A 24571-nucleotide genomic window follows, 5' to 3' on the forward strand; every position below is an offset into this window, starting at 1 on the left:
GATCATAGCCCTGTTGAAGACCCAGGAGCAAGACCTGCTGAATTCACCCATCCAGCACTTCTTATTCCAGTCCTGTCAGAGGTTTATCCTACCCCATCAGGGGCCGGGCCACCTGCGAATGCAACCATGTCATTTACCAACTCTACTGCCATCGTTGCACAGCTTCTTATATTGGTATTATTACAAACCAACTGTCCACCAGGATGAAAAAATGGTTCAAATGGCTCTGAGCACTATGGGACTCAACATCTGAGGTCATCAGTCCCCTCTAACTTAGAACTACTTAAACCTAACTAACCTAAGGACATCACACACATCCATGCCCGAGGCAGGATTTGAACCTGCGACCGTAGCGGCCGCGCAGTTCCAGACTGAAGCACCTAAAACCGCTCGGCCACACCAGCCGGCCCACCAGGATGAAGGGCCACTACCAAATCGCAGCCAAGAGCAAAGTAGACCATCCTGTGGCAAGAGGGTTGATTTCAATGGCTGCTTCACTACCTGAGCTGTGTGGATTCTCCCCTCCACCATCAGATTTTCTGAAATGCACAGCTAGGAGTTATCCATACAACACATTCTCCACACCCATAATTATCCCGGCCTCAACCTATGGTAATGTACGAGGTGAATTCAAGTTCTAAGGCCTCCGATTTTTTTTCTAATTAACTACTCACCCGAAATCGATGAAACTGGCGTTACTTCTCGAAGTAATCGCCCTGCAGACGTACACATTTTTCACATCACTGATGCCATGATTCCATGGCAGCGGCAAAGGCTTCTTTAGGAGTCTGTTTTGACCACTGGAAAATCGCTGAGGCAATAGCAGCACGGCTGGTGAATGTGCGGCCACAGAGAGTGTCTTTCATTGTTGGAAAAAGCCAAAAGTCACTCGGGCCCAGGTCAGGTGAGTAGGGAGCATGAGGAATCACTTCAAAGTTGTTATCACGAAGAAACTGTTGCGTAATGTTAGCTCGATGTGCGGGTGCGTTGTCTTGGTGAAACAGCACACGCGCAGCCCTTCCCGGACGTTTTTGTTGCAGTGCAGGAAGGAATTTGTTCTTCAAAACATTTTCGTAGGATGCACCTGTTACCGTAGTGCCCTTTTGAATGCAATGGGTAAGGATTACACCCTCTCTGTCCCAGAACATGGACACCGTCATTTTTTCAGCACTGGCGGTTACCCGAAATTTTTTTGGTGGCGGTGAATCTGTGTGCTTCCATTGAGCTGACTGGCGCTTTGTTTCTGGATTGAAAAATGGCATCCACGTCTCATCCATTGTCACAACCGACGAAAAGAAAGTCCCATTCATGCTGTCGTTGCGCATCAACATTGCTTGGCAACATGCCACACGGGCAGCCATGTGGTCGTCCGTCAGCATTCGTGGCACCCACCTGGATGAAACTTTTCGCATTTTCAGGCCGTCATGCAGGATTGTGTACACAGAATCCACAGAAACGCCAACTCTGGAGGTGATCTGTTCAACAGTCATTCGGCGATCCCCCAAAACAATTCTCTCCACTTTCTCGATCATGTCGTGAGACCGGCTTGTGCGAGCCCGAGGTTGTTTCGGTTTGTTGTCACACGATGTTCTGCCTTCATTAAACTGTCGCACCCACGAACGCACTTTCAACACATCCATAACTCCATCACCACATGTCTCCTTCAACTGTCGATGAATTTCACTTGGTTTCACACCACGCAAATTCAGAAAACGAATGATTGCACGCTGTTCAAGTAAGGAAAACATCGCCATTTTAAGTATTTAAAACAGTTCTCATTCTCGCCGCTGGCGGTAAAATTCCATCTGCCGTACGGTGCTGCCATCTCTGGGACGTATTGAGAATGAATGCTGCCTCATTTTAAAACAATGCGCATGTTTCTATTTCTTTCCAGTCTGGAGAAAAAAAAATCGGAGGCCTTAGAACTTGAATGCACCTCATACTGTCCCCACACCCTCCACCTAACAGTTTTCACCCCTCTGTCGTGTCGTCATCTCTGTCTTCCACATTTTAACAGACTGCATTTTATACTGTGATGCAAGGGCAGAAGCACAAGTTGATGGGGATATGCCATGTGTTTTAGCTAATGATGAGACGTGTGTGTCTAGGGTTTTAAAGTTTTGTGATGTGTCTGGACTCTGGCCTAAACTTTTAGGCTGGAGTTTTAGTGTATTTCGAAGTGGCTGGCTCCTCCCTTTTTTCCTTGTGGTCAGCCAGCCACTTCCATCTGCTATATTGTTTTAGCTCCCTCTACCACTTTCTTCCTGTGTTGTCCATGTTTTACTGCTGGCGGCATACTCCATCCCACACTTCGGTGTGGGTGGGCACATATTTTTCCAAGTTTGTTACCTGTGTTGTATGTTCTGTTTTATCTTATTGTTCTGAGTCTTTTCTTGACACCCGTCTCAATCTGTTACTGAGTGGGTGCTGAAGACCTATCCGTCATGTGCCCATACAACCCTCTCCATCCACATCCACATCCTTCCCATTCCTGTCTCCCACCCTCTTTGTTTGCCACCCTCTGCCAATGCACCCATCCGTCTTTCCCCGCTCCCCTCCTTTTTTCCTCACTTCCCTGCCCCACAACCTCCTGCATCTGTTGGCATTTTAGTCCCTGCATGCTACGCCAGACAGTGGTCACCTCTCCCCCCACCCATACACTGCTGTTCCGTCTCCTTCCCTGCCCCTTCAGATTGCTGCTTGCATCCCACGTGATGCTTGCATTCCAGCTCGAGCTGCTGGAGTTGGCCGTCATGTGTTCACTAGGTGTGCTTGTTTGTGTGTATGAATGGTGAGTGTGTGTTTCTCTTTTGCTGATGAAAGCTGTGACCGAGAGCTTTATGTAAGTGTCTTTTAATTGTGCCTGTTTGCAACTTAACATGTCGTCTTTACAGTAAGTAGCAATCTATCTTTTCCTCCATTGTTGATATTCATGGTAGAGGGATGTTCACACATAGGTGTGACTGATACATCACACCTCAGCAGGACACATCACACAGAGCATGCTTTGCATTTGAATGCTGCTGGTACAAAGCTATTTGCATGGCTTATTGCCAGAAGCAGCCAGTCTGACCATAGCAGTGTCCACCCTATTTCACCATTCCATACGCCTTTTTAGAGCAAATTCACCCAATAGACAGGGCTGTAAAATAAGTATAGTTACAGCTGAAACAATTACTAGAAAATAAAATACTATAGCTCAGTCAAATCCATGGATATTGCGTATTACAACATTTCCAGTCACCACCTATGTAATTGATACATACAGTACTTAGCTGAAGGAATTTTATAACTAAGTGTTCTCTAACTAAGTGCATTTTTTATTGTAGAGTGACCTAGATATCTTTCTTTTAACTAAGAATTGAAGAAAATGAGACCACTAGTTTCTGAAAGTGTCTTGAAAATATGAGATGTTACTCACACGGAGAATGCCAAAGATGCGAGGGCTGGATTCAGAGACGAGTGACATCAATAGATCTATGATTGATATTATAACAAGTGAACCATCCATAATGTTCCAACCAGACGTGAAGTATGCATCTCGGCCATAAATCATACCTGTAGCAATAACCTGCAAGAAAAGATTTGTTGCAGTTTGTAACATACTGTACTATTCCTAAAAACGAACAATTTTTCCTGAAAGTGAAAAATAATTTCTTATTAGACAGCTCCAGCAAAAAAATAAGAATACTATGTCTGTTATTCATAAATACCATATGATAGAACAGGACATAGCACATGCACCTGAATAGGAGAGGTAGGACAGAAAATGTGAATTGTAAACAAAAAGGAAATATTTCTTTGATGTCTGGGGTCAGAGGGGATAACATTTTTTACACTGGAATCAAGTTGCAGACAGCTTGTCTTGAAAGAAATCAGAATAAAATATCTAACAGTTTAAAAAAAAAAAAATAAATAAATAAAATATGCCACCTTGTTTCACAATCACAGAGCTAGTAATATCAGATGGAAGTGACCTTGGGTTCTCACCATTTTTGTGCATAACCAATATGGAAAAAAAGTATTACTCTTTGTGTAAAAGTTGAACACAAAGCCAGAAATATTTTTATTGTTAGTTTTTGTGTATCTCAGAACTCAGAAGTATGTGTTTGTGAATTGTTACTGAAGAGTAATAATTATAACAGTCTACAGATCAATTCTGGGAACATTTCATGCACTTATGAGAAATCTAGAGTAACTATTGAGGTACTAGCTGGACATGAAGAAACAGTGAACAGTATGAGGAGATTTCAGTTTGGATTTCTTCAGGTTCTGACAGGAGAAATGAGTTGGATAAGTAATTTTGCTGATACAATCTGTTTCAATGTAGGACTTTGATAATATTTTCACAGGCAATATTCACACAAAAAATTACTGTTTATCCCACTGTCAGTACACTATTTGGCCACGGTAGACAAATACTAAAAATGAACAATATGGTACCATACAGCCATGCTATATGTCCATTGAAACAATGAATATTACTGACAATATCAGGGAACAATATTTGGAGAATAAGATATAAGAGTGGTTTGGTATGGGGTACACAGGCTGGTAAAAAAGGGTGTCAAATGTTTTGAGTGGTGGTAGTTACTCCAAAACAAGGAAAGAAGTCCAATGAACATGGGCTCTAAAATGCTTGCCTTAGGGTCTAGAACCACTTGTCCATCTTTGAAACTGTGAAATACATCTCTTCTACTGCACGTTCTTTGCTTTCTATATCTTGGGAGGAAGTAGTATAGAGCAAAACAAGGAAAAAAGAAAGTTCCAGTAACACAAGCTCTAAAATACAAACCTTGAGAGCTATGAGTACTTGTTCATATTTCGTATTGTGAAACACATTTCTATTGAACAAGTGCTCACTGCTCTTCAGGTACACATTTCAGAGTATATGTTTACTGGACATGTTTCCCCTGTTTTGGGGCATGCTACCATCTCCCAAAATATGGCAAGCAAAGAGCTTGCTGTAGAAGAGATGTGTTTTCCAGTACTGAAGATGTGAAGATGAATGAGTGCTCACAGGTCTTATGGCATTATTTTAGACCCGATCTTTATTAGACTTTTTTTGGTTTTGGTGGGTAGTATCGTCTCTCAAAATATTTGACACTATTATTTAATACCCTCTGTAAGGAAAAATATGGTTTTGTAAAATTTAAAATAATGTCTAAAAATTTATATCAATATTTGAAAGTATCTCTCTAAACAACACTTCAAAAAGTTTATTAAAATAATTAGAGCACCAGCGATAACTAAAATAGATTGTAAACAGCAAAGGAAAATATATATAATTGCCAGTGCAAATGAAGTTATTTTAATGAAGTCAAAAGTCGTGCCACACTGAAATAGAAACAGTATACTCAACACAACAGTTTGGTTCTCATCACATTTACGGCCAGGAAAATAATTGCAAAAGACAAAAGGGAGTGAACCTATAGAAAATAAGCCAACACACTTGTCTTTTGGTTCCCTTGTTGAGGAATATTTCTAAGTGCAAATCAGCTGAACTGAGCTTCTCAATTAGTTTATCTATGTGTAAGTTTTAATTCAGTTGGAGCCATGGGAATTAACAGTGTGTTTCATTTAGTATATGATCATTTATGTCCTCTTTTGGTGGAAATAGGTCATTATTGTCAAGTCTCAAATTTTCGAGGTGTACTGGATGCTCAGTGATGTTTTAGGAATGCAGATGGTCATTATTTTCTGCCCAGCCTGATATTTCCTCTGAGAACCACCCAGACGTCTATAGGTGAGCTGTTCAAGTCTGACACTGCTCACCCACATGTATGTGTTTGCAATTGTGTTACCATTATAATTGCAAGACTGACCGGTGCTCCCCCATTGAGGGTATAGCCTGTAAGCAGTGTGGCTGCCCCTGGAATTATGATCATTCTAAAAATGCATACAATACACTAATAAATTGTGTAACATGGATAACTGATGTCAGTCTTTGATGGCTCACCTGAAGATGTTTGGCGGGTGCCGAGATGGAATATCATGCTTGGTAGACAATAACAACCAGCTGCTCTCCTGATCATCATCAAGTATTCAATACACCTCAAAAATTTCAAGCTGCACAATAACGACTTCAATTGAGTAGGTCATTATTGCTTGTTTGAAATTATATGATAGGAGTCTTTGTGAGCATAAGTTTCAAAATGGGACCTTTAGAAAACCTGTAGGCCTGCAAAAAAATCATCTGAATTGTATTTCCTAAGGTTGAGTTTGCACCATTGAAATGAAAGGTGATGTGGCTAGGGCCTCCTGTCGGGTGGACTGGTGTCAGAAAGCCTTCGTATTCTCTCCTGAGGCAAGGTGACTGACTGACTGTAAGTGGTCGTTGATACCTTGGATATTGGCACTGGGGCAGAGATTATACCTGAGCTGGTACCACACATGTTCTATCACAGAAAGATCTGGGGATCTTGATGCCATGAAAGTACCTCAGTAGCATGCATACAGTTCATAGAGAGAAGCACCATGTGTGGAGCAGCATTGTCCACTCAAAAAATGGCAAAAAAATACTGTCGCATGAGATACTGTACATGAGGATCCGGAAGTATGTGAAATACTGTTGTGCCATCAGAGTTCCCTCAATTACTACCAGCCTTTACCTGAAATCATACTCAATGGCTCCTCACATCATGACGCCAGGAGTACACTGCTGTGTATCTCCCAGGTCGCTGCCACACTTGCCAACGGTGGTCGTCCACGGTAATGCAGAACCGTGATGCATAATTGAATGTAATGCAACCCCAGCATCAGCAGTCCATACTTATCAGTCACAGTACCTCTATGAACACAGTCACTTGTGTTGCGGTCGCGCGGTTCCAGACTGTAGTGCCTAGAACCACTCGGCCACCCCTACCAGCAGCTAGACTGCCTGATAAATCAAACTGTACACCTTTTATCTGAGGTAACTTTCTGTCTTCGTTTACAGGGAGACAACAAAATAGTGAAAGTATTATGTAGCTCACCTTGACAAACATTTCAATAGCAAAGACAGCGGTGAACACATAGTTGGCGGTGGCGAGGAACAAACGCTCTGGACTGTCTGGAGGGATGTTGGGCCGCTCCATGGCCAGCGTGATGCAGTTGAGCCCAATGAAGAGCAACACCACGTTGTCAAACCACTTCTGCTCCACGAACCAGCAACAGAGCAACCGGAATCTGTGGCATCCAGAATAGTTGCATCATAAACCAGAGTCAGGGTAAATGACAGAGTACAACTTTCTACTGGTAAGAGGTGTATTTTAGTATTCATTCATTCTTTCATAAAGTGTACACTCAACCAGCTTCAAATGCTGGTCTTCAGTAATAACACAGCAAATCATTTTTAAAAAGGAGCACAAAGACAAAAAAAAAAAAAAAAAAAAAAAATTGAAAAAATGTCACTCTCTCATACTGAACCTAAAGGTTCACTTACAAGGGCATATTCATGGCAATATTATTGCAGACAACACTGATAAAAAAGGACTGCAATACATCACAGTATTGTGATATGGTCAGCCAGTATTGCTGATGGAGCAGGCTGTTGCAGACTTACAGCTGATGTGTTGCTGGTGTTGCCCACCAAGCCCTGGAAATATTCTGTATGGCTGGGCCATATCTATCTCTATCCTTGTCTGTAAATCTTTCCTCTGCATCTTGTCAGCAATGCATCTTCTTTCTCACACCTACAGAGCTACAGTGTCAAGTCATGCAGATAGCCTACAATGAAGTCATATAATCTGAGTGGTGAAGCAATATTATTTCAGTTCAACTGCAAGTTGGTTTAACTTAGAGGCATTCGATTTGTTTGTCGCCGACAGGTATGCAGAAGTCAGTAAAAGGAAGAATTTCATAGGTGTTACACACACATCTACAGCCAGAGCTATGGAAAATGGAAAATAATCAATACTAACATCACAATCTGTAAAAATGACTTCTCACTGCTACTATAGCGTTACAAGATGATCTGCAGCCAGGGCCATAATTTATTTTATGACTCCCATTCCAAAACTTCAGCATTACTGTTCATTTTCAGACTGCCAACAATAAATCTGCGTACGGTAATCATTAACTTCACTTCTATACTTTACAGACGTAGCCTATTTAAACAATGTATAGCACAAAAGTAGGTAGGTAGGTAAAACCGGCTATTAAACAGTAGTGCTTATTATTTAACTTGCACATGTACTTTGTGCTATGTTGTTGTTGTTGTTGTGCTGAAGACCACAACAACAACAACATAGCACAAAGTACATGCGCAAGTTAAATAATAAGCACTACTGTTTAATAGCCGGTTTTACCTAAAACTTAATACAGAAGCATCGAATTTGGGCACTATATATGGTAAAAATACAAAGTAAATCATTACAGTTTAGTAACCTACACCAAAATTACTTCTGCAATATCATTTAACTGATCTTTTCCCCTTCACGCTTCTGTTCTTGATTCTCTTTAACAGACATAACCCATTTTTTAAAACCAGCATTCTATAGAGAAATGGAAAAGGGGTCAACTTGTCCCCCATCTTCTTTCTTCATAGATTACAGATGGCTTTTAAAATGTACACATTGTTCACAAAGTTGGTCTACGTCAGAAGTTCCTCTACAACATAATAAATCTGAACAGCTTCCAGTTTGGTGATATTTGAGAGAAATGAAAATTTTAAGTTATACTCTCTGTAGGCTTTAACTCTCTTCTGTAACTCAATGATAGCTGCAACAGTCAGAAAACGTGCTTTGTTGGTGCTGCACATTTTAGCGATTTTCATCGAGATAAACTTACTCTGCAGTGTTCTTCTTCGGCGCACTAGTGTAGAAGCGTGTACAGAATCAGGCAAGTGAAAAAATCCGCGCAATACGCAAGTTTGTTTATATGTAAAAGCCAACTTAGAAATTTTCCCTTGTGTGAGACCGCTTGTACAAGATCGTGTGCCGCTTTTAAGTTCTAGATTCGCATATTTTACTGTTCGTGTCGTTTCTTGTGCGTAATTTTTCATTGATTTTATCAATACCCGTTTGTATTGTGATATAATGTGAAATTTCGAACATTCGGGAGTGCTGCGATAAACTAGTAGTACTGTTATCGTCGATTGTAATCTTTAGCTAAATTGTGATCCTTTAAAATTTTTTGAGAACATTGGGACTGCCCTCGTTCAAAATAATCTTTCTCTAATTTCATTCTACAATTACGTGAGAAACACGTTAGTTTCAGAATTTGTTGGGCGCTTACAAAACTATATTTTGCTACGTTAGCGGCGCGAGTGTTATGGATAGGTGATTAAATTCGAAGCAAATCAACGTCCGTGTTTCACAGTTCAGCCAAAGTATGCCTCAACCCTGAGTTTCATTGCATATCGACTCAAATAAACGTGCGTTTTTGAGAATTTTCGGAAGTTATCATCGTCCTTTGTATAATTGTAACAAATCGTCGTTTGTGGTCAAGATATTAACTAACATATTGTATTACATCTAGTTTTCCGTTAAAGAGGGGTAGCCCTATATATTATCTGCAGTTATGGTAAATTAACTCTGTTTCCGAGTTTCCTACCAACTATAACTAACATCAAAATATTTTAGGAAACTGGTAATTTTACCATAGGTTTTTATGTTACCGTAATAGAAATCTTGTTTTGTGAATTTGCTTCAATTCTGATAGGAAATTAACAACGTCTTAGCTCAAAGGATTAAAAGAAAGTCAGCAGGTTTAATTTAAAGTTATTTGTTCACTGCCTTGTAACGCATTGCACCAGCTAAAATACAGGCCCCCTGTGAATGGTGTTCTCAAACACGGGATGAGTTGGTTGACGTTCGTAAGCAGCTGGAAATCGCCGTGGTACAGTCAAACGATTGGCAGCTGATGTGAATCGGTGTGTTGGAGGAGCTCCCGAAAGTCGTGTGTCTGTGATACCTGTACCAGAAGTAACTCAAGTACTGTCCTCTCCTGTGGATCTCTCCTCTGTAGAAAGTACAGGATCTGTCATTACCCGCCCACTTGACTGCGAGTGACATGTGAATGACGGATCTAGGCGTCCTGTAAAGGGTGGACGAGGACCAGGGAGGACTCAGGGTGTTGTACTGATCGTCTTAACCAACAAGTTTGAGATGGTGTCTTTCACTGAAACTGAAGCTGAGCCAGTGGGATTCACTTCACCTGCTTTAGAGAAACCTGTTTTGTCGGGACTCAGGAGGAGGCAAACACAAAAGGGTAGGGGTATAGTAATTGTTGGCAGTTCAAACGTATGGCGAATGGTGGTACGCCTTAGGGAAATGACGGCAACGGTCAGGAAAGGACACCAGGTGCTCTCAGTGTCTATGTCTCGGGACCTCATTCAACATGTTGAAAAGGCTATCCCGGCAGCAGTTGAGGGAACAGAGAGCAACCAACTGCAGACTGTGGCGCACGTTTGAACAAATGATATCTGTCGTCTGAGCTCCGAGGTCGTTCTTGAGTCGTTCCAGCGACTGGCAGAGAACGCTGAGAAGACCAGCCTTGTGTGTGGAATTTCAGCAAAGCTCACAATTTGCATCATTGTCCCCAGAACTGATCGTAGCCCTCTGGTTCTGAGTCGACAGGAAGGAGTGAACCAGAGACTTTGAAAGTTCTATGACAAGCTAGGCTGGGACTTCCTGGACTTGCGCTATAGGATTGAGGACTGTAGATTCCCTCTAAATAGGTCAGGTGTGCACTACATATCAGAGGCTGCTACTCAGGTAACTGAATGTGTGTGGAATGCAGTCTTTTTTTTTTTAGATTAGGCGACACTCTATCCAATACAGATAACGAGCGCTGTAGAAAACGCAGAAGTATCAGTGTAAGATCGAAAGAAATACTTCCAACAGGTGAGAGTATTAAAATCCTAATGGTAAACCTCTGAAGCACTCACAACAAAGTGAGCTCATGAAAAGCAACGAAGCTCACATAATACACTACTGGCCATTAAAATTGCTACACCAAGAAGAAATGCAGACGATAAACGGGTATTCATTGGGCAAATATATTACACTAGAACTGACATATGATTACATTTTCACGCAATTTGAGTGCATAGATCCTGAGAAATCAGTACCAAGAACAACCACCTCTGGCCGTAATAACGGCCTTGATACGCCTGGTCATTGAGTCAAACAGAGCTTGGATGGCGTGTACAGGTACAGCTGCCCATGCAGCTTCAACACGATAACACAGTTCATCAAGAGTAGTGACTGGCGTATTGTGACGAGCCAGTTGCTCGGCCACTATTGACCAGACATTTTCAATTGGTGAGAGATCTGGAGAATGTGCTGGCCAGGGCAGCAGTCGAACGTTCTCTGTATCCAGAAAGGCCCGTACAGGACGTGCAACATGCGGTCGTGCATTATTCTGCTGAAATGTAGGGTTTCGCAGGGATCGAATGAAGGGCAGAGCCACGGGTCGTAACACATCTGAAATGTAACGTCCACTGTTCAAAGTGTCGTCAGTGCGAACAAGAGGTGCCCGGGGCGTGTAACCAATGGCACCCCATACCATGACGCCGGGTGATGACGAATACACGCTTCCAATGTGCGTTCACCGCGATGTCGCCAAACACGGATGCGACCATCATAACGCTGTAAACAGCACCTGGATTCATCCGAAAAAATGACGTTTTGCCATTCGTATACCCACGTTCGTCGTTGAGTACACCATCGCAGGTGCTCCTATCTGTGATGCAGCGTCAAGGGTAACCGCAGCCACAGTCTGTGAGCTGATAGTCCACGCTGCTGCAAACGTCGTCGAACTGTTCGTGCAGATGATTGTTGTCTTGCAAACGTCCCCATCTGTTGACTCAGGGATCGAGACATGGCTGCACGATCCGTTACAGTCATGCGGATAAGATGCCTCTCTACTGCTAGTGATACGAGGCCGTTGGGATCCAGCACGGCGTTCCGTATTACCCTCCTGAACCCACCGATTCCACATTCTGCTAACAGTCATTGGATCTCGACCAACGCGAGCAGCACTGTCGCGATACGATAAACCGCAATCGCGATAGGCGACAATCCGACCTTTATCAAAGTCGGAAACGTGATGGTACGCATTTCTCCTCCTTACACGAGGCACCACAAAAACGTTTCACCAGGCAACGCCGGTCAACTGTTGTTTGTTTATGAGAAATCGGTTGGAAACGTTCCTCATGTCAGCGCGTTGTAGGTGTCGCCACCGGCGCCAACCTTGTGTGAATGGTCTGAAAAGCTAATCATTTGCGTGTCACAGCATCTTCTTCCTGTCGGTTAAATTTCGCGTCTGTAGCACGTCATCTTCGTGGTGTAGCAATTTTAATGACCAGTAGTGTAATAGGTACAGGAAGCTGGTTGAAGCCTGAAATTGATAGCAGTGAGATTTTTTGGGAAATTTAAGTGGATACCGAAAGGACATGCAAATGGGAAATGAAGGTGGTGTATTTGTCGTAGTAGACAAGAAACTCAAATCCACCAAGATAGAAATTGGAGTCCACCAAGATAGAAATTGAAGCTGCATGCGAGATTGTTTGGGCAAGACTCACTATCAGAGGTGGGCATAAAATGATAATTGGATCCTTCTGTCACCCACGAGACTCATCTCCTGATGTAACTCAAAACGTAAGAGAAAACCTCAGTTAACTTGTACTTAACTTCCCAATACCTACTGTAAACATTGGTGGAGACTTTAATCATCTAACTATTAATTGGGAAAATTACAATTTTGTTAGTGGTGGGCATGTTAAGGCATCCTGTGACACTTTGCTAAATGCCTTTTCTGCAAACGACCTAGAACAAATAGTTAGGGATTCCACTTGTTCCGGCATACAGTTCCGCACTGTCGCCTGATAAACAAAGTAAGAGCCTACGGAATATCAGACCAGCTGTGTGGCTGGATTGAAGAGTTTTTAGCAAACAGAACACAGCATGTTGTTATCAATGGAGAGACGTCTACAGACGTTAAAGTAACCTCTGGCGTGCCACAGGGGGGTGTTATGGGACCATTGCTTTTCACAATATATATAAATGACCTAGTAGATAGTGTCGGAAGTTCCATGCGGCTTTTCGCGGATGATGCTGTAGTATACAGAGAAGTTGCAGCATTAGAAAATTGTAGCGAAATGCAGGAAGATCTGCAGCGGATAGGCACTTGGTGCAGGGAGTGGCAACTGACCCTTAACATAGACAAATGTAATGTATTGCGAATACATAGAAAGAAGGATCCTTTATTGTATGATTATATGATAGCGGAACAAACACTGGTAGCAGTTACTTCTGTAAAATATCTGGGAGTATGCGTGCGGAACGATTTGAAGTGGAATGATCATATAAAATTAATTGTTGGTAAGGCGGGTACCAGGTTGAGATTCATTGGGAGAGTGCTTAGAAAATGTAGTCCATCAACAAAGGAGGTGGCTTACAAAACACTCGTTCGACCTATACTTGAGTATTGCTCATCAGTGTGGGATCCGTACCAGATCGGTCTGACGGAGGAGATAGAGAAGATCCAAAGAAGAGCGGCGCGTTTCGTCACAGGGTTATTTGGTAACCGTGATAGCGTTACGGAGATGTTTAATAAACTCAAGTGGCAGACTCTGCAAGAGAGGCGCTCTGCATCGCGGTGTAGCTTGCTGTCCAGGTTTCGAGAGGGTGCGTTTCTGGATGAGGTATCGAATATATTGCTTCCCCCTACTTATACCTCCCGAGGAGATCACGAGTGTAAAATTAGAGAGATTAGAGCGCGCACGGAGGCTTTCAGACAGTCGTTCTTCCCCCGAACCATACGCGACTGGAACAGGAAAGGGAGGTAATGACAGTGGCACGTAAAGTGCCCTCCGCCACACACCGTTGGGTAGCTTGCGGAGTATAAATGTAGATGTAGATGTAGATAAACACAAGTGCCGGCACGAAGACGAAGAAAGCAGGAGCAAAGAAGGTTGTGAGACGAGGTCAGCCAATAGCCCACTGACAAGGACCGCATCAAGACAGGAGTGCCCTCTAGCGGAAGAGAATATAAGCGCCGCTCCTGCTAGCCTCGCTACCACACAGTATTCGCACAATATTGGACAGTACCAGACCAGCACTACGAAAGCATATCAATTGCTTACATGGACCTTGTATACAGCAAAGAACTCTATTTGCATGTCGCCCATCGCTTGCGACACCATTGTAAATTCAAAGTTAAGTATTGTCAGTCTGCTTTATTGAAATAAGAACTATTAATGTGATTTGTTTGAATTGTTCTATAGCTATCCGAGAACGCAGCATCCTTTGAGCATCCTATAAGCGAAGAGTGGGCAGGGCCCCACACCACTCATGATGGAAACATACTGGATCTAATGGCAACAAACAGACCTGACACCTTTGAGAATGACCACATCGAAACTGGTATCAGTGAAGATCAGTAAACTACTGTAGATCAAAAATCATTAGTGGCATATCTCAGTGAGGGAATAGAAACTTTCAGCACAGGTCAGGAGCATGTAGAGGAACTCTGGCTCAAGATTAAGAGAATAGTTGACCATGCACTGGACAGATGTGCTCCCAGTAGAACAGTTTTTAATTGGAGGGAACCTCTATGGTATACAGACACTGTACAAGACTGCATTAAAGATGTAAAACAAAGCTTAGGGCTATAGGTAGAGAGAAAAATGTTCAAATGTATGTGAAATCTTATGGGACTTAACTGCTAAGGTCATCAGTCCCTAAGCTTACACACTACTTAACCTAAGGACAAACACACACACCCATGCCCGTGGGAGGACTCTAACCTCCGCCGGGACCAGCCGCACAATCCATGACTGCAGCACCTTAGACCACTCGGCTAATCCCGCGTGGCGGTAGAGAGAAAACTGAAACTTTTAACTCCATTTTTAAATGTTCCTTTACAAAGGAAAAACCAGATGAATTGCCCCAATTTAATGCTCATACCACTGAAAAGGTATGAAACAAGTATTAGTGTCAGTTATTCTGAGAAACTCCTGAAATCGTTAAAACTGAACAAAGCTCCAGGCCCCAATAAAATCCCTGTGAGATTCTGGAATGAATTTGTGACTGAGTTAGCCCCATTTCAAACTATAATCTATTGTAGATCCCTCATATAAAAAACCGTGCCCAATTCTTGGGAAAAGGCACAGGTCACACCCATCTACAAGAAGGGTAGTAGAAGTGATCCACAAAACTACCATTCAATGGCCTTGACATCGATTTGTTGTAGAATCTTATAACACATTCTGAGCTCAAACACAATGTGGTATCTTGAATAGAATGACGTCCTCATTGCCAACCTGCATGGATTTCGAAAACGTCGATCATGTGAAACACAATTCGCACTTTTCTCACGACATACTGAAGCTGTGGATCAAGACAACCATGTAGATGCAGTGTTTCTTGATTTCCGTAACGCATTTGACTCAGTACTGCACCTAAGCTTATTGTGAAAAGTAAGATCGTATGGGGTATCAAGTGAAATATGTGACTGGGTTGAGGAGTTTTTGCTAGGAAGACCAGCATGTTATCTTGAACGGAAGTCATCGTCAGATGTAAAAGTAACTTTGGGTGCTCCCCAGGGAAGTGTGTTGGGACCCTTGCTGTTCATCTTGTATGTTAATAACCTTGCAGACAATTAATAGAATGAATAGTAAAATCAGGCTGTTTGCTGATGAGGTAGTTATCTACAATGAAGTGCTATCTGAAAAAAGCTGCATAAATATTCAGTCAGATCTTCATGAGACTTCAATGTGGTGCAGAGATTGATAACTTTTTTTGCTCTAAAAGTTCAGAAATGTAAAATTGTACACTTCACAAAACGAAAAAAATGTATTAACCTATAACTATGACGTCAATGAGTCACTGTAGGAATAAGCCAACTTATACAAATATCTGGGTGTAATACTTTGTAGGGAAATGAAAGGGAATGATCACATAGGTTCAGTCATAGGTAAAGCAGATGGTAGACTTCGGTTTATTGGTAGAATACTGGGGAAGTGCAATCAGTCTACAAAAGAGATTGCTTACAAATCACTCGTGCAACCAGTTCTAGAATATTATTCAAGTGTGTGGGACCTGTATCAGATAGGACTAATAGGGGATATTGAACATAGATAGAGAAGGGCAACACGAATGGTCACAGGTTTATTTAATATGTGGGAGAGTGTCACAGAGATACTGAAGGAACTGAACTGGCAGACTCTTGAAGACAGACGTAAACTATTCCGAGAAAGTCTGTTAACTAAGTTTCAAGAACTGGCTTTAAGTGATTACTCTAGGGGTATACTACAAGGGTAAGTCAATTATTATCCGCAAAGTAGTTATAAAATTTTATTGTAATCAAGTAGGAAACTTACAAGAACATCATTTTTCGACATAGTATCCTTGCATTTCAACGCACTTGGTCCATCGTTGTACAAGCTTCCTGATGCCCTCATAAAAAAAGGTTCTCGGTTGAGCTGCGAACCAGGAATGCACCGCTTCTGTCACTGCTTCGTCCGAGGCCAATCGACGGCCCGTTAATGCCTGTTTGAGTGGACCAAACAAGTGATAGTGAAAAGGGGAAAGATCAAAACTATATGGAGGATGATCCAGTACTTCAAATTTGAGTTTCTGGAGCGTTTCAGCAGTGTGGGCAGCAGTATGCCGACGGGCATTGTCGTGCAACAACACAACAGGCTTTGACAGCAATCCTCAGCGTTTGCTTCTAATTGCAGGCTTTAGCCTGGCAGTAAGCATCTCACTGTAACGTACACTGTTTATTGTTGTGTCCCTTTCCCCATAATGTTCCAGTACTGGATCATGTGCGTCCCAAAAAACCAGAAGCATCAGTTTTCTTGCGGGCGGTTGGGTCTTGAACTTTTTCTTGCACGGTGAATTTGGATGTTTCCATTCCATACTCTGCCGTTTACTCTCCGGCTCGTAATGATGGATCCATTATCGTCATCAGTAATGATCCTGTCTAAGAAGTTGTCCCCTCCGTTACCATAGCGATCCAAATGTTTTTGCAGATGTCCAAGCTTGTTTATTTATGCAACTGTGAGCCGTTTTGGGACCCATCTTGCAGAAACTTTATGAAACCCAAGTCTGTTGTGGATGATGTCATAGGCAGAACTGTGACTAATTTACAGACGATGTGCCACTTCGTCAATAGTTAATCGTCTGTCTAAGAGAATCATTTCACGTGAACGCTCCTCAATGGTTTCTTCATTTGTGGCGGTAAACGGTCGTCCAGCTCCTTCATCGTGCGTAACACTTGTGCAACCATTTCGGAATTTTTCAATCCATTTGTTGACACTCCGTTGTGGTAGAACACTATTCCCGCACTTGTCGAAACTCATCTATTAATTTCGGCCCCTGATACACCTTCCGAAAAAAAAAAGAATCACTGAACGTTGCTCTTCTTTCGTGCAAATAGACAGCGGAGCAGCCATGAAGCCATGGTTAACAGCACGGCAGCGATAACGAAACTAACCTAGCAGCTAGAAAATTGCAAAGATATAACAACAAAGCCGGCCGGCGGTGGCCGAGCGGTTCTAGGCGTTTCAGTCTCGAACCGCGCGACCGCTACGGTCGCAGGTTCGAATCCTGCCTCGGGTATGGATGTGTGTGCTGTCCTTAGGTTAGTTAGGTTTAAGTAGTTCTAAGTTCTAGGGGACTGATGACCTCAGATGTTAAGTCCCATAGTGCTCAGAGCCATTTGAACCACATAACAACAAATAAACAAAGCATGCATCATCAACATAAAACGACAGTCCTACCAAAATAAAAAAAAAAATATAACTAAACTGCGGATAATAATTGACTTATCCTCGTACAACCCCCTACGTAGCGCTCACATAGGTATCGTGAGTATAAGACTGGCATAATTAATGCACGCACAGAGGCTTTCAGACAATCATTCTTCCCGCGCTCCATTCGTAAACGGAACAGGAAGAAACCCTAATAATTGGTACAATGAGACCTATCCTCTGCCATGCACCTCACGGTGGTTTTCAGAGTATAGATGTAGTTTCTGAAGATTTTGTATAATCTTAGATTAAGACATTTTCATTCTTCTCCAGATCTCACAATCTGATCCTGTTTCTTATTCAGGGCGTTTGTGTTCGTCTTCTGAGTCAGATGACTCATAAAAGAATCTCTTGTGTTTAATTTTACGTTTCCTTTTTTGATTCTTAGCAGCTGAAGGAGGTGAAACTGATTCCAAATTCCTGATTTCCATAAGTTTCTTTTCAGCTGAGTCCTTGTGAAATGAAACAGATGTCTGAAGCACAGCTAAAAACACTAAGTCACACATTTCAACAGAAGTACAAATGTTTACATCCTCAGCTTGCAGTTTTTCCATTGCTTTGCCAAACTGTTGCAGTATACAACATCACACTGATCTCAAGAAACCCTACTTAACTTTCTAAGAAGGCCTTCAGCTTCACACCTAACTCTATCACAATCATTTTCTGAAATTGTTTTTAATGAAATAATACAGCTTTCCAATCTGAATTCAAACTCTTACTAGTAGCCTCACATGCACACCACCATGTTGTAGTCAGTGACTTCACTGTCATACAGAATCAAAAACTGTTTCCAGGATATTCCATCTACTTGTAGAATCTGCAAAGAAGTTGTATAAACCTTGAATTAACACAAAAAATCATATTGCAGCTGTGCAGTTCGTGAGCCAACTACATTAAGCGAGTGAGCTGAACATGGAATGAAGAAAACCTGAGAGTTTCAGTCCCTGAGTCTTGCAAGCCTGAATGTGTACAAGACATTTTGGCTGCGTTATCGCGTGACTAACCTCTGCAGTTGTCGAATTTCAGTAAAGGATTCTAAAGAACTCAAAATTTCTTCAGAAATCTTCTCTCCAGTGTGACCTGCATTTTTGGTTCAAATGGTTCAAATGGCTCTGAGCACTATGGGACTTAACATCTGAGGTCATCAGTCCCCTAGACTTAGAACTACTGAAACCTAACTAACCTAAGGACAGAACACACATCCATGCCCGAGGCAGGATTCTAAACTGCGACCGTAGCAGCAGCGTGGTTCCGGACTGAAGCCTTTAGAACCGCTCGGTCACAAAGGTCGGCTGCATTTTTGGTAAAACATACGAATCTTTCAACTTTAGAGCCCATCTTCATTTACATATGGTATCTAATTATTATACTTAGCCAGTTATGGGATATATCCGGAGTAGAATCTACTATGACTGATAAATATTTAGAAGCAATAACCTCATTACATATTTTTTGGGTCACTGATCTCTCCATGTTGTTGTGGTCTTCAGTACAGAGACTGGTGTGATGCAGCTCTCCATGCTACTCTATCCTGTGCAAGCTTCTCCATCTCCGAGTAACTACTGCAACCTACATCCTTCTGAATCTGCTTAGTGTATTCATCTCTTGGTCTCCCTACACGACTTTTACTCTTCACGCTTCGCTCAAGTCTAAATTGGTGATCCCTTGATGCCTCAGAACGTGTCCTATAAATCGATCCCTTCTTGTAGTCAGGTTGTGCCAAATTACTCTTCTCCTCTATTCTGTGCAGTACCTCCTCATTAGTTATGTGATCTACCCATCTAATCTGCAGCTTTCTTCTGTAGCACCACATTTCGAAAACTTCTACTCTCTTGTTGCCCAAAACATTTATCATCCATGTTTCGCTTCCATACATGGCTACACTCCATACAAATACTTTCAGAAAAGATTTCCTGACACTTAAATCTGTGGTTGATGTTAACAAATTTCTCTTCTTCAGAAACGCACTCCTTGCCATTTCCAATCTACATTTTATATCCTCTTTACTTCGATCATCATTAGTTTTATTTTCTCCCCAGATAGCAAAACTCATCTACTACTTCAAGTGTCTCACTTCCTAATCTAATTCCCTCAGCATCATCTGACTTAATACGACTACATTCCATTATCCTCGTTTTGCTGTTGTTGATGCTCGCCTTACATCCTCCTTTCAAGACACTGTCCATTCCGTTCAACTGCTCTTCCAGGTCCTTTGCTGTCTCTGACAATGTCATCGGCAAACATCAAAGTTTTTATTTATTCCCCTTGGATTTTAATTCCTACTCCAAATTGTTCTTTTGTTTCCTTTACTGCTAGTGCAACATACGGATTGAATAATATTGGGGATAGGCTACAACCCTGTTTCACTCCCTTTGCAATTACTGCTTCCCTTTCGCATCCCTCGACTCTTATAATTGCCATCTGGTTTCTGTACACATTGTGAATAGCCTTTCGCTCCCAATATTTTTACCCCTGTCACCTTCATAATTTGAAAGAGAGTATTCCAGACAACATTGTCAGAAGGTTTAAGACGTATTAAATCTTCATAAGTTGCTGGTGACAAGTATGAAGTAAATCCGATTCCATGGTTACCAAACCTTACTATTTGGTCACCCATAAAAGACTCACACACCGCAATTAATTCGAGACCCATGAGGAAATTATCATTTTTCACAGAGCCAAAGACCTCTTCGTCTCCACGAAGTGCAAGACTTCTGGAGACTAGCTTCTTAACTATAGAAACAACTCTTTTTCAGTACATTTCTCCAGTGTGCAACTTAGTATTCATGCTGGGTGAGCAACCGTTTGTCTACTCTATTCATCTCGTTTCCTCTGTTTTTCAATTTTAATAAGCCCCCCCCCATATGGACCTTGCCGTTGGTGGGAAGGCTTGTGTGCCTCAGCGATACAGATGGCCGTACCGTAGGTGCAACCACAGCGGAGGGGTATCTGTTGAGAGGCCAGACAAACGTTTGGTTCCTGAAGAGAGGCAGCAGCCTTTTCAGTAGTTGCAGGAGCAACAGTCAGGATGATTGACTGATCTTGAAACACTAACCAAAACGGCCTTGCTGTGCTGATACTGCGAACGGCTGAAAGCAAGGGGTAACTACAGCCGTAATGTTTCCCGTAAACATGCAGCTTTACTGTATGGTTAAATGATGATGGCGTCCTCTTGGGTAAAATATTCCGGAGGTAAAATAGTCCCCCATTCGGATCTCTGGGCGGGGACTACTCAGTAGGACGTTGTTATCAGGAGAAAGAAAACTGGCATTCTACAGGTCAGATCCCTTAATTGGGCAGGTAGGTTCGAACCTTTACAAAGGGAAATGGATAGGTTTAAGTTAGATATAGTGGGAATTAGTGAAGTTCGGCGTCAGGAGTAACAAGACTTCTGGTAAGGTGAATACAGGGTTATAAATACAAAATCAAATAGGGGTAATGCTGGATTAGGTTTAATAATGAATAAAAAGTAGGAATGCGGGTAAGCTACTACGAACAGCATAGTGAATGCATTCTTGTGGCCAAGATAGATACGAAGCCCACGCCTACTACAGTAGTACAAGTTTATATGCCAACTAGCTCCGCACGTGACGAAGAGATTAATGAAATGTATGATGCGATAAAAGAAATTATTCAGATAGTGAAGGGAGAGAAAAATTTAATAGTCATGGGTGACTAAAGGGTATCAGATAGATTATATAATGGTAAGACAGAGATTTAGGAACCAGGTTTTAAATTGTAAGACATTTCCAGGGGCAGATGTGGACTCTGACCACAATCTATTGGTTATGACCTGTAGATTAAAACTGAAGAAACTGCAAAAAGGTGGGAATTTAAGGAGATGGGATCTGGATAAACTGAAAGAACCAGAGGTTGTACAGAGTTTCAGGGAGAGCATAAGGGAAGAATTGACAGGAATTGGGGAAAGAAATACAGTAGAAGAAGAATGGGTAGCTTTGAGGGATGAAGTAGTGAAGGCAGCAGAGGATCAAGTAGGTAAAAAGACGAGGGCTAGTAGAAATCCTTGGGTAACAGAAGAAATATTGAATTTAATTGATGAAAGGAGAAAATATAAAAATGCAGTAAATGAAGCATGCAAAAAGGAATACAAACGTCTCAAAAATGAGATCGACTGGAAGTGCAAAATGGCTAAGCAGGGATGGCTAGAGGACAAATGTAAGGATGTAGAGGCTTACCTCACTAGGGGTAAGATAGATACTGCCTACAGGAAAATTAAAGAGACCTTTGGAGATAAGAGAACGATTTGTATGAATATCAAGAGCTCAGATGGAAACCCAGTTCTAAGCAAAGAAGGGAAAGCAGAAAGATGGAAGGAGTATATAGAGGGTCTATACAAGGGCGATGTACTTGAGGACAGTGTTATGGAAATGGAAGAGGATGTAGATGAAGATGAAATGGGAGATACGATACTGCGTGAAGAGTTTGACAGAACACTGAAAGACCTGAGTCGAAACAAGGCCCCCGGAGTAGACAACATTCCATTAGAACTACTGATGGCCTTGGGAGAGCCAGTCCTGACAAAACTCTACCATCTGGTGCGCAAGATGTATGAAACAGGCGAAATACCCTCAGACTTCAAGAAGAATATAATAATTCCAATCCCAAAGAAAGCAGGTGTTGACAGATGTGAAAATTACCGAACTATCAGTTTAATAAGTCACAGCTGCAAAATACTAACACGAATTCTTTACAGACGAATGGAAAAACTAGTAGAAGCCAACCTCGGGGAAGATCAGTTTGGAATCCGTAGAAATACTGGAACACGTGAGGCAATACTGACCTTACGAATTATCTTAGAAGAAAGATTAAGGAAAGGCAAACCTACGTTTCTAGCATTTGTAGACTTAGAGAAAGCTTTTGACAATGTTGACTGGAATACTCTCTTTCAAATTCTAAAGGTGGCAGGGGTAAAATACAGGGAGCGAAAGGCTATTTACAATTTGTACAGAAACCAGATGGCAGTTATAAGAGTCGAGGGACATGAAAGGGAAGCAGTGGTTGGGAAGGGAGTAAGACAGGGTTGTAGCCTCTCCCCGATGTTGTTCAATCTGTATATTGAGCAAGCAGTAAAGGAAACAAAAGAAAAATTCGGAGTAGGTATTAAAATCCATGGAGAAGAAATAAAATCGTTGAGGTTCGCCGATGACATTGTAATTCTGTCAGAGACAGCAAAGGACTTGGAAGAGCAGTTGAATGGAATGGACAGTGTCTTGAAAGGAGGATATAAGATGAACATCAACAAAAGCAAAACGAGGATAATGGAATGTAGTCGAATTAAGTCGGGTGATGCTGAGGGAATTAGGTTAGGAAATGGGACACTTAAAGTAGTAAAGGAGTTTTGCTATTTGGGGAGCAAAATAACTGATGATGGTCGAAGTAGAGAGGATATAAAATGTAGACTGGCAATGGCAAGGAAAGCGTTTCTGAAGAAGAGAAATTTGTTAACATCGAGTATAGATTTAAGTGTAAGGAAGTCGTTTCTGAAAGTATTTGAATGGAGTGTAGCCATGTATGCAAGTGAAACATGGACGATCAATAGTTTGGACAAGAAGAGAATAGAAGCTTTCGAAATGTGATGCTACAGAAGAATGTTGAAGATTAGATGGGTAGATCACATAACTAATGAGGAAGTATTGAATAGGATTGGGGAGAAGAGAAGTTTGTGGCACAACTTGACCAGAAGACGGGATCGGTTGGTAGGACATGTTCTGAGGCATCAAGGGATCACCAATTTAGTATTGGAGGGCAGCGTGGAGGGTAAAAATCGTAGAGGGAGACCAAGAGATGAATACACTAAGCAGATTCAGAAGGATGTAGGTTGCAGTAGGTACTGGGAGATGAAGAAGCTTGCACAGGATAGAGTAGCATGGAGAGCTGCATCAAACCAGTCTCAGGACTGAAGACCACAACAACAACGGGTGACTGGAATTCGATAGTAGGAAAAGGGAGAGAAGGAAACATAGTATGTGAATATGGAATGGGGGTAAGGCATGAAAGAGGAAGCTGTCTGGTAGAATTTTGCACAGAGCATAACTTAATCATAGCTAACACTTGGTTGAAGACTCATGAAAGAAGGTTGTATACATGGAAGAAGCATGGAATTACTGGAAGGTTTCAGATAGATTATATAATGATAATACAGAGATTTAGGAACCAGATTTGAAATTTTAAGACATTGCCAGGGGCAGATGTGTACTTTGACCACAATATATTGGTTATGAACTTTAGACTAAAACTGAAGAAACTGCAAAAAGGTGGGTGCAACCATTGGATAAGTCCTTCATGTCCACTCTCAAGTTTCACTATAGTGAGAATGTTAGGCAATCAATGCTCCATAATGATAAACCACTTGGTCCTTATGAGGTAGGTGAACTGTTTGGAAAAGCATACCTAAGGTGCCAGAGTGGTCAAATAGCTGTGAATGGGTTTGAAGTTTGTGGGGGACTTTCCCGTGAAATCGAAGTGTTTTGACAGATGTCGACTTTGGGCCCTCAAACATGGAAGAGTTGGAAGTTAACACCTTCCAGACACATAAAGGAAGGAAGCGTTCTAAAACAAAACCAAGTTTACTGCCTAAAGAAAACCAGCCTGATAACACAGAAGGCTCGCCCAGAATATATGCCAGGCCCCTACTGGTCCACACAAGGCTCACACCAGCGACCAGGGCCACCACATACCGTGTGCCAAAGACCTACCAGAAGCTGGCCCTAGCAGTGCGTCCCACTTTTCAATAGGAAACATTAAGATATCACCCAAGGACATTTTGCCAGTTCCAAAAAATGAGAAAAAAAACAAAGAAAGTATCTA

General features: G+C 42.0%; 1 protein-coding gene across 1 annotated transcript in view; it reads right to left on the bottom strand.

The window, feature by feature from the left end:
* LOC126456574 (voltage-dependent T-type calcium channel subunit alpha-1G) overlaps positions 1-24571 on the bottom strand; it is a 795987-nt gene that overhangs the window by 97576 nt on the left and 673840 nt on the right. Inside the window, exons 27-28 of the mRNA XM_050092321.1 lie at positions 6975-7167; positions 3422-3571 (exon numbers count right to left, since the gene is read on the bottom strand). Of these exons, the coding sequence (XP_049948278.1) occupies positions 3422-3571; positions 6975-7167 (343 nt within the window). The remainder of the gene's footprint in view (positions 1-3421; positions 3572-6974; positions 7168-24571) is intronic.

This window comes from Schistocerca serialis, chromosome 2 (assembly GCF_023864345.2).
Source record: "Schistocerca serialis cubense isolate TAMUIC-IGC-003099 chromosome 2, iqSchSeri2.2, whole genome shotgun sequence".
Taxonomy (NCBI): domain Eukaryota; kingdom Metazoa; phylum Arthropoda; class Insecta; order Orthoptera; family Acrididae; genus Schistocerca; species Schistocerca serialis.